Here is a 10,746-nt window from a genome sequence, read left to right as displayed (position 1 = left end):
ATAAATCATAGATAGTCCTTACTTCCTGTCAGGGAGAGAGAGAGGAGGGCCGAACATGTCAGCACAGCCCTGCCCTCAGAACCAAACCACAAGACCAACAAGGGCAAAGCTGTTTTCTCATTGTACCCAACAGCAACTGGTTGTCCGTAATGAAGGAGAGTCGTTGATCGAAAGGTTGAACAGTTTGCAGATTCACTCCAAGGGATCCGTCACATCTCCTCATCCGATTCACGGCCTCTGGATTTAACCCGTTCTTCCTCTCAACAATGACCGTTTCAGTCCTCTCCATTCTTGCGCTCATCCGCTCAGTGAACGTCCTACTTCTGATGTTGACTGGTTTGAGCTTGAGCAGTCCCATCAGGTCGCCTGAGAACCATCACAGGGCGTCAGTCAGTAGGGGCGCGGGTGTTAATCCGCTACTTGATGCACAGGACTTTCTGAGCCATTTTCTGTCCACAATGAACCTCACAGAGCTGAGGCCCCAGTCCAGGCCCCTCTCTGCCCATAAGGAGCCACCAGAGTACATGCTGGAGCTGTACAACCGATTTGCCCACGACTACACTGCTGTACCATCGGCCAACGTTGTGCGCAGTTTCAAGAATGAAGGTACAAACTTGCTGTTGTTCAACACAATAAAAATCCCGGAAATCGTATTGGTTGCACAAAGAATTGACAGCAACACTATGCAACTCTTTGCGGTAGAGGGGTTCATTGTTCAGTTTCGTCCCCAGGTCATAAAATGCAAGAGATTTGGATTGTAGGCTTGGATCAGAGACCACCACAATAGTGTTTGATGAACTGGGGAGGAGACTAAACAATCATTCTTCACCATTTAAAAGTTACATTATGCAGCTTTAAAGTTTGCCTTGCATATTCTTGAAAATTTGAAAAAAAATTGGTAAGGGTTCTGTAAGGACAGATTTAATTATGCTCATATTTGACATAACTGAAACATTTACAATATTGGAGTAGTCTGGTTTATGGACATCAAAATGATGTAAAAGTTAATTGTTTTCATTCAAACTGACTTGAAGTCAGACTTGATGAGAAATATGAATGCGTGTAAAAATGCATGTAGAAATATTGGATGCATGTTGATCTTTAACAACCAAACTTGACTTTCAGTCACAGAAACATTCAAAATAGATTGAGGCACACATGTTGATATTTTTATTTCAGATTCCTCCCCATACAGTGTAACAGCCAAGGGTGTCAGGATATTCCCTCTGCTGTTCAACGTCTCAATGTGCCATCATGAGCACATAATTACAGCTGAGCTTCACCTTTTCACCCAGGTCCAGAAGGCCCACAGACTACATGTTGGCACTGACTGCAAGGTGACCATCTACAAAATACATGAGGGCATTGCTTGGACAAAAGAGGTGGGGAAAGAAGGGAGAAGGAGGGGTAAAGAGGAGGTGGTGGAGATGAAGGATTTGGAGGAACTGGTGACAAAGCATATCCATGCCAAAGAAAAAAACTGGGTGTCATTTGACCTGACTCATGCGGTCACACTCTGGCTGAAGTCAGGGTGTGCAACTCACAGACTCGAGGTTCATATTACAACACTGAGGTCAGAGAAGGCCGAGGAAGAGGTCCCAGAGGTAAGCGGGAGGTTGGTTGAAGTCGATATCGAAAGGAGCTTGGAAGGGAAACACAATGCGGTGATGATTGTATTCTCTGACGATCAGAGCAGAGACCACAAAGTGGACAAGCAGGAGCTCAACCAGATGATCGAACACGAGAATGACCTTCTTGAAGATATGGGCTGGAAAAAACAACCTTTTGGAGGGGCTGTTAATCAGAACAGTGACCATACTAACCAAGATGAGCAGGATTCTCTTCTGAAGCTGCAGTCCGACCTCATCGACCACACACCTTCCCGAATTCGCCGCAATGTCAAGAGCGAGCAGTGCAAAAGGACCCCACTCTTTGTGGATTTTAAAGACATTGGCTGGGATACTTGGGTCATCCAACCTCTGGGCTATGAGGCGTATGAGTGCAATGGTGTTTGTAACCCACCTATGACCTTTGAGGTCTCGCCTACTAAACATGCCATTGTTCAGTCACTGCTGAGTGTTAAAAGTCCAGAGAGAACATCGCCTGCCTGCTGTGTGCCCACTAAGCTGGAACCCATCTCACTCCTTTATCACGAAAACGAGGCTGTCACATTCAAACACAAGTATGAGGGGATGGTGGTAGCAGAGTGTGGCTGTAGATAGTAGATAATATCTATCCATCTATCTATCTATCTATCTATCTATCTATCTATCTATCTATCTATCTATCTATCTATCTATCTATCTATCTATCTATCTATCTATCTATCTATCTATCTATCTATCTATCTATCTATCTATCTATCTATCTATCTATCTATCTATGTGTGTAAGAACATAAGTCTAGACTTAGTTGTAAATTTAGTGATGGACACACATCTGTTCTATGTGATGTATAAATTTGTAATGTACAAAGATAAATCACTTTTTATTCTATTAAGATAAAACGCAAATGGTGGTGGCTGTAACTTAGTAGCTGAGTGCTCAGCTACTCATCAGATGGTCGGTGGTTTTAATCCCTAGGTCCGCAGCCCTGGTTGAAGACACTAAAAATGCAAATGCTGCAAATTCTTTCAGAGAATTTTTCAATTGTTTCAACCATTTATCAATTTATTTTGCATTTCAGAATATGTTTGTATATGTTTCACACCTAATTGTAAATGGCAGTCACTGGATGCAGTTTGGAAAACATGGTGTTAGTATGAAACACAAGCAGAGAAAACATGTTGTCAAGGTTTGAATATCTGAAATCTCAGATGAGACAAAATTGCTATTATTGTTGGAGCATGTCAAAAATTTAACACTGCAGCATTGATAATATATAGTCTACAATAACATCCTTGTGAATACTTTCGAATTTATTTTAAATCAAATGAGGTTTGTTTTTTATTGATTATTTCAGTGCAAGAGTTGGATGACATTCTGAAAAATTCCCTTTTTCCCATCTACATTTTTTCTTGAGTAATGACTCCTAAAACTGATATGTTCCTTCAAAAAAAGTTATACATTAGTTAGTCAAAATCTCAAAATCAAAACTATTTATGCTGCAGATTTGTAAAAAGCATTATGTTTTCCTGTGTTCATGTTGGAGCCACTAAAAATATTTAATAATAACTACAAAACTGGGAGGTTTTTTTTCTTTTTTTGCTTGATAAATATTTTAACATATATCTTCAATTACACTGGGATTTATCACAGTGAAATGTAGCTTTGTGGCTTTTTGGCTGAAAAATGCAAAATTTCTTTTACATAACATTTGTGTGAACTCTTTTTTTTTACACCTCAGACAATTACATCCTGCTTTTGGACCTCACACCAAATAAAACATCCGAAAACAACACATCTATTGAGTAACGTTGTGATGTCTTGAACTCCATGTTTCACTGTCAGGTAATCACAGCACTACACTACACAGGCAAATAGTAGCCATAATCATCCTCCCTCTAGCATCACATGCCTGACGGGCCTCACTCTGGTTGCGTCCATGCCCCTGTGATAAGGAGGTGTCAGAGCCTGGAGTCTCGTGGACCATCACTCAGGATGAGACACCGCTCCAAGTGGCTGTATTTGTGAGAAGGTGGTGTCAGATTCCTGGTCTCCAATGCCAACGTGCTCTATTGACAATTCCATCAAGTTGTTTTGTGCCCTCTTAACCCTCCCACTTCCTTTTTCTGACAGGGGCATTGCCGACTGCCCTTGTCAAGGCCTCAGCAACTGTACAAATGGAAAAAAATACACGTCACATCATCACCTAGCTTCTGCTGTCAACAGTCGGAAGCAGATAACAGTAATGGGATAACAGGGTTGAACTTTATAACTTAATAATATCCACACCCAACACATACACACTTACATAGGAAAAAGTGTAAGTGTGTATACATTTTTGTAGAAGTGAAAAAAAATATAAAACAAACAAACACATATACACTTAAATAGGAAAAAGTGTGCAGTGTAAAATTGTATTTCCCAAAGTGGAACTGCAATTAAGTGTCAATACGTAGAAAATATATCTAAAAATAATAACATGAAATGAGGTCTTCACTATGAAATACAGTAGTTTTCCCCCCAAGAGCTGTATGAAATGTAATGAGGTGAGGAGGCGGGCTTAACCTTTTATTTACAAATGTTATTAAAAAAAAAAACATTATTAATATTTTCTCCTGACTCTTTTTTTGACTTAGGAAAATAATATAATACAGATCAATCTCTCAAACTTAAGTACTTATAGTAAAAACAAAAAAATCATCAAAAAAAAAGTGCCGCACCAGGAAGCTGCTGTTTACACTGGAGAAACATGTTCCGAAGGTGGAAGAAACACTTTTAATTACATACATACATACATACATACATACATACATACATACATACATACATACATACATACATACATACATACATACATACATACATACATACATACATACATACATACATACATAAATAGATGTGTATTCTGTTTTTCAAAAATTTATTGTATCTGCTATCAGATTTTGACAAACATCGATAGTTAAAGTTATAAATGGTCGTGTTTTTTTTTTTTTAATGTTTGCTTTCTTTATTTTGCCAAATATATAGATAAAAAGATATTATTATAAAAATAATCTTCAAGTATTACAGAAAAACTTTTGATCTTTTTTTAAAGAAAAAAAAAAAAGTCATTATTTATTGATAGATTTCTCCCACAGGAAAAACGCACAGCAGCGCCACGCCTGAGTTTGGAGCACAGTGCTGTGCGCCGTCGGTGGAGAGGATTTTTTTGGGGGTTTATTTTGGTGGCGAGCGATCCAGAAAAACATTCCTGCCTTCAATCATCTGCAGTATTAATCAAATGAGCCGCTGAAACGAGCGTCCGTTCAGGCGATGTGACGTCTTTCGTTCCTGAAGGTAACGGATTCGGTCAAAGCTGAAAGGAGAAGCTAGCTAGCGTGAAAATAGCTCGTTGATTAAAAGCTTTTAGCATTAGCTGTTAGCGTGCGTGCTAGCATGCTAGCCCAAATAGCATGTACACAAGCTAACTACTTGACGTTGGACAACATATAAATTAGATGGCTAGACTCATATCTGTGTCGTATTCTGTTTGTGGACAAGGTTTACTGCGTTGGGAAATTACTGGAAGTCCTTAAAATGAGTTTTTATTTGATTCGCGTAATGACAAAACAGCGATTTTTGAACTAGCGCTATTACGGTAAACGCTGTGATGGCTAATGTCAACAGAACCGCTTAGCATTAGCAGGGCTGCGTCTATCTAATGATGCTTTCAACACACGGTTTATTCACAATAGCTTGTATTAATGTAAATATGTCATATTAAAATAACAAGCCGTATGACTTAGGATATCTTTGGTTGATTAGCTGCGACATTTTTCGGATAATAAGTACGATACCTGTACTTGTTGTTCGGTTAGCTCTCGTACCTATCCGGGCTAACTTTACCTACATTAGCTATGGAAATGGGATACTCGTGTTGTCGCCATGTGCGTTTGATTTTCAAATGATCATGTTATCATCAATAACATTTAGTCGTCATATGTACTAATGACGTACAGTAACAATTGCTTTGCATGAATGAAATGACGTGATTTTGTCAACAGCGTTAGCAATCTGGATTTTTAATTCACAAGACTTTTTGCTCGTCCGGCTTTAGGTTTCAGAGCTTGGAGCTGGTTTGGATCAACAGCACTTAAACCTCGACAGATCAGGTTTTAAATAAATAGAAGATACCACAAGAAAGTCTCCCCAAGGTTGTAACCTAAGGAGCAAGATGTCAATCACAAACACTCCCACGAGCAATGATGCCTGCCTGAGTATTGTGCACAGCTTGATGTGCCACCGACAGGGAGGAGAGAGTGAAAGCTTTGCCAAGAGAGCCATTGAGAGTCTTGTCAAGAAGCTGAAGGAGAAAAAAGATGAGCTGGATTCTCTTATCACCGCGATCACAACTAACGGTGCACATCCCAGCAAGTGTGTGACAATACAACGAACATTGGATGGAAGGTTACAGGTAAATGAAGAGATGAACAGTTCCAGGTTGTTGTTTTTTTGTTAATTATTTAGTTGGACATGATGTAAACATCATTTATCTCATTCAATCTCCTTCTCTGTGCTTCAGGTTGCAGGTCGTAAAGGTTTCCCTCATGTTGTGTATGCCCGACTCTGGCGATGGCCTGATCTACACAAGAATGAGTTAAAGCACGTGAAATATTGCCAGTATGCCTTTGACCTGAAATGTGACAATGTGTGTGTCAACCCATATCACTACGAGAGAGTTGTCTCTCCAGGCATTGGTAAGTAATGATCAATCACATCTCATCAGTATAATTCCCATTTACACTACAGTAATTAAAAAAAAGAGTTGTCCTCTTTAATTCTAAAGATAAAGTCAGAGTTATATTCTTCTGCACAATCTGATGGAGATTTAATCTCTCTTACTCTCTTCTTCTTCATGTAGACTTATCAGGACTGACCCTTTCCGGTTCAGGTAAAGCATTTTCAAAGTTTTCCCCCATTTGTTTATTGATAACTTTGTTGAAGACAATCTGTCCTCACTTTGTCTGCTGCCTTCATGTAGGGCCACTTTTAGTAAAAGATGAGTACGACTATGACAACCAGCAATCCCACTCAAGTTCTGAAAGCCACTTGCAGACTATTCAGCATCCCCCATCAAGGCCTGGTCCACAGGAGACCTTCAGCAGCCCGTCTCTACTCCCTCCATCGGAGAGCAGTAGTTCAGCTTCCACCTCTGCTTTCTCTACCATCAGTGCTGGACCCTCGAGTAAGAACCACACTGCGACTAAGTATAAATGCAAAGATAATAGAAGACTGATCCTGTGAGGTATTCTGTAAAATAATTAATGCTGTGTGATTGTTGAAGTGGATTTTAAATTGGTAAAAAAAATTTGCCTGAAAAACTTAGTTTCATAACTTTTGTTTATTTGTACATACAGACCCAAACCCCAGCTGGAGCAGGAACAGCAGCTTCACTCCTGCAGTTCCCCAACATCAGAACGGGCATCTACAGCATCACCCACCTATGCCTCACACAGGCCATTACTGTGAGTCAATGGGGAAACAAGAAAAGCTCTCACATTAAGACTCAAACATCTGTTTTGTTCATGTGTGTCAAGCACACTGAGATGAGAATAAATGCTGTTAGAGCAATGAGTTCTGTTAATTATTTAGCTTCACATTGACTGCTATGGCTCTAGGGCTTTAACTTCTGTGTAGCTGTTAATTCACAGCTCAGCATCTGTTATTGGCTAATGTAATAAACACATCAGTGTTACATAATTTGTTGGATTGAACATCTTAATATCAAAAGAAGACAAAGGAGAGTTTGAAAAATTAAAGTGAGTTGTACCAGAAAAACATTTTCACCACATTTCAGACTTTAAATGTTGTAATATAAATTTATTTGAAATTTGATGAATCCAAGTAAAAACGTGATGTGCAATAATGCACATTTTCAGAACTGTTGTGTAAAACTTGTTCAGAAATAATACCATGTTCTTCTTTCAGGGCCTGTCACCAATGAAATCGCATTTCAGCCTCCTATATCCAATCACCCTGGTGTGTATCAAGCTGTCAACCCATACAACCCATATATTTGACATGACCAAAGTATGACCTATTTGACCTGAGGATGCTTGTTGTTTTGTTCAGCTCCAGAATACTGGTGCTCTATTGCATACTTTGAGATGGACGTGCAGGTTGGCGAGACATTTAAGGTGCCATCCACATGTCCCATCGTGACTGTGGACGGCTACGTAGATCCGTCAGGAGGGGATCGCTTCTGTCTGGGCCAACTGAGCAATGTCCACAGAACAGAGAACATAGAGAGAGCCAGGTACTCCCTTCCCATCATCCTAGATTTAATTCAAACAACTAAAAATTCATCTCGTGGTTGACTGTCATAGAAAGTGTCCGAGATAGTGGCGAATTGTTCTCCTCTGCTCTGTCCTCAGGCTTCACATCGGCAAAGGCGTGCAGCTGGAGTGTAAAGGCGAAGGGGACGTCTGGGTGCGCTGTTTGAGCGATCATGCAGTGTTTGTGCAGAGCTACTACCTGGATCGAGAGGCTGGACGCGCCCCTGGAGACGCTGTTCATAAGATATACCCCAGTGCTTACATTAAGGTGAGGCTGCATGGAAATGAAAAGTAGAAACAATCAAAGTCAGTGTTTCCCTAAACTTGAAAATGTGTACTGCCATTGTAAAAATCATACTCTTACCAATAAATGTTAATTCAAGCATCACCGAGTTCAATGGCTCGTTGTAAATGAACATCAGGTTTAGGAGATGACTTGTCAAACTCTCTGGTTCACTCATTGTTTTTTTTCTTGTCATCATCTCTTTTGTCCACTGTTAGGTGTTTGACCTGCGCCAGTGCCACAGGCAGATGCAGCAGCAGGCAGCGACGGCTCAGGCGGCAGCAGCGGCGCAGGCAGCGGCAGTGGCCGGAAACATTCCCGGTCCAGGCTCTGTCGGAGGCATCGCCCCCGCCATCAGTGAGTTCCTCTGCTGCATTTAGTTGTTAACAAGTGTATTATTATCAACTGCAAAAATTATAATTCAGTTAAAGCACGGCATTTGGTGCAAAACAACTGATTTCTCTATGAATTCATGTTACAGATTAGATAATCAGGCTAACCCAATCCACTATATACTCATTTTACAAAATGCTCTTAGCATTGCTAGCTATCATTTTCTTTTTTGGTATGTTCTGTAGTCTTAAGCTGAAAGTTATTAAAACATGCAGCGCTGTTGCTTTTGACCAGGTTTTGTGTTCTAACTTTCCCAGCAACAGTAACTCAGCTGAAGTATGTCTGTCAAGTTTGGCCTATTGTTCCACATTGATCTAAAGTCACTGCTTTTCATTCCTCTGCAGGTTTGTCCGCCGCTGCAGGCATCGGGGTGGATGACCTGCGCAGGCTGTGCATCTTGCGGATGAGCTTCGTGAAAGGCTGGGGGCCCGACTACCCACGGCAAAGCATCAAAGAGACACCCTGTTGGATTGAGATACATTTACACAGAGCTCTGCAACTGCTGGACGAAGTTCTACACACCATGCCCATAGCTGACCCGCAGCCTCTTGACTGAGTTAAAGGCATGAACTGTACAAAAACACAGACTGTACTTTTAATAGACCACTTCACCTGTAGGCCTCGAGTGCTGAAGGAAGACAACGAGTAGGTTGTAGGAAAGAGGATGAAAAGGCCGGTAGTTTACTCCAAACATGCTGCATCCACACTCTGCTTGCAGTGCTAAATTTAGTAGTAGTATCACTAACTACTAGTGGAGGTGGGGGTATTCTTCTCACATTCTGTAGAGAGGATGTGCTGGTACAGTATTCACTATTCTGACATCATTCATAATTGGAACTGCAGCAGCAGCAAGTGAACAGGGCTGCGTCTACAATACTACAATACAAAACCAATCATGAGAATATAGATTTGCATCAAATGATGCAAATAATAGTAGAAAATGCAATCTGCACTGTTTGAACACATTGATGTGATTTCAGCTGGAGTATACTTCCAGGCCGGTCCTCCTTCAGCGGCACTCAGGTGCATTTATTTCCCCTCAACACTCACAGATCACAACATTTATGTAAAGCCATGTTAATCATTAATCATGCTTTTGTAACATGTAGTCTTAAATATGTTTAAGTGCTGACAGCCCTTATTTTGATGGGTTTTTTTTGTTATATATTGCCTTCCAGAAGTTAATTTTTGAAACGGCACATTCTAAAATGCATTCTGAGCTGATGTCAGCTCTTTTTTAAAGATGTAATACTGCTGGATTCTCTTTTACCAGACAAGGCTGACATCTTTCAGCTTTTCAAACCCAAAATATGAAATACTTAAAAAAAACGTTTTAACATAACTGTAATATTATTTGTAGTAGTTGTTCTTTTAATTAGGTGCCCACATAGTGTCTGTTAGCACTTTATTAATTTGCTTGAGTATTTTGTCTTGTTGCATAGTATGCCTACTCGTCGTATCCATACAATCTTTTAGCAAGTTTTTTTTCTTCTAATGACCTGGGTAAGATCAGTGAAAAAAAATTAGCTTCCAAGTATTTACATAAAAAAATGATTTTGTATCAGAGAAGATTCAAAAAGTGTTGAACTGATGACAAACATATCAAGTTACCACTCCTGAAATTGGCGAATCTTTGACACTAAAAACATCCACTAGGGTGGAGCATCACTTCAACGTGGCTCACCTCCACCCGTTTTGAGTATTACTTGGATGACACTTGAACTATTCTCAACAACAGCTGATTAAAGAAAACAAGGAATGAACTGTGAGAGGAAGTTGAAGCCATATTGATGCCAAATAAACCCCATGAGAAGTGAAAAGGTCATCAGACTGCAGTCCGTTCAGTTTTATCATTAGTAGAAGGCTGGTTTCACATTTTGCTCGGCTCTATTGATCAAACTGTACTTTAGCATTTGGAGCTCTGTTTACCTGCAGCTGTTGAGTATTTTATACTCTTTTGCTACCTTGACAGTGATGAGTCATATCAAAGAATTGATAATCGTGAAAAAATGCTGTAAAATTACAAACAAATGCAAGTTTGTGCTCATCTTCACAGTTGTGTCATACGTTCTGAATTCATATGGAGTTTGAATAAGTGTTTATATATATATGAATGATTAAATAAAATTTAATGGGCTAACAGGCAGTT

At 39.9% G+C, this 10,746-nt stretch overlaps 2 protein-coding genes across 2 annotated transcripts; both read left to right on the top strand.

Annotated features, from left to right (window-relative positions):
* The first annotated feature begins 175 nt into the window (after positions 1-175).
* LOC137608732 (bone morphogenetic protein 10-like) lies at positions 176-2,255 on the top strand. The gene is made up of 2 exons (XM_068335284.1): positions 176-606; positions 1,180-2,255. Exons 1-2 carry the CDS (start codon positions 267-269, stop codon positions 2,220-2,222), a joined length of 1,383 nt encoding a protein of 460 aa, XP_068191385.1. The 5' UTR covers positions 176-266; the 3' UTR covers positions 2,223-2,255.
* A 2,514-nt stretch (positions 2,256-4,769) lies between these two features.
* smad4a (SMAD family member 4a) lies at positions 4,770-10,743 on the top strand. Its single transcript, XM_068334120.1, has 11 exons — positions 4,770-4,943; positions 5,704-6,060; positions 6,169-6,343; positions 6,508-6,537; positions 6,628-6,831; positions 7,004-7,111; positions 7,575-7,625; positions 7,719-7,902; positions 8,021-8,189; positions 8,423-8,561; positions 8,942-10,743. The coding sequence occupies exons 2-11, from the start codon at positions 5,821-5,823 to the stop codon at positions 9,151-9,153; spliced, it is 1,512 nt and encodes a 503-aa protein (XP_068190221.1). The 5' UTR covers positions 4,770-4,943; positions 5,704-5,820; the 3' UTR covers positions 9,154-10,743.
* The last annotated feature ends 3 nt before the right edge of the window (positions 10,744-10,746 follow it).

This window comes from Antennarius striatus, chromosome 15 (assembly GCF_040054535.1).
Source record: "Antennarius striatus isolate MH-2024 chromosome 15, ASM4005453v1, whole genome shotgun sequence".
Taxonomy (NCBI): domain Eukaryota; kingdom Metazoa; phylum Chordata; class Actinopteri; order Lophiiformes; family Antennariidae; genus Antennarius; species Antennarius striatus.
Note: the sequence above shows the minus strand (reverse complement) of the source record. Positions and strands in the feature narration are given on the sequence as shown.

Bases quoted from the DNA above. Each gene is read 5' to 3' on its own strand.
- smad4a (XM_068334120.1), top strand. From the start codon at position 5,821: ATGTCAATCACAAACACTCCCACGAGCAATGATGCCTGCCTGAGTATT. The intron at 8,190-8,422 runs GTGAGGCTGCAT...GTCCACTGTTAG, and splicing joins ACCCCAGTGCTTACATTAAG to GTGTTTGACCTGCGCCAGTG. The intron at 8,562-8,941 runs GTGAGTTCCTCT...ATTCCTCTGCAG, and splicing joins AGGCATCGCCCCCGCCATCA to GTTTGTCCGCCGCTGCAGGC.
- LOC137608732 (XM_068335284.1), top strand. From the start codon at position 267: ATGACCGTTTCAGTCCTCTCCATTCTTGCGCTCATCCGCTCAGTGAAC. The intron at 607-1,179 runs GTACAAACTTGC...TTTTTATTTCAG, and splicing joins GCGCAGTTTCAAGAATGAAG to ATTCCTCCCCATACAGTGTA.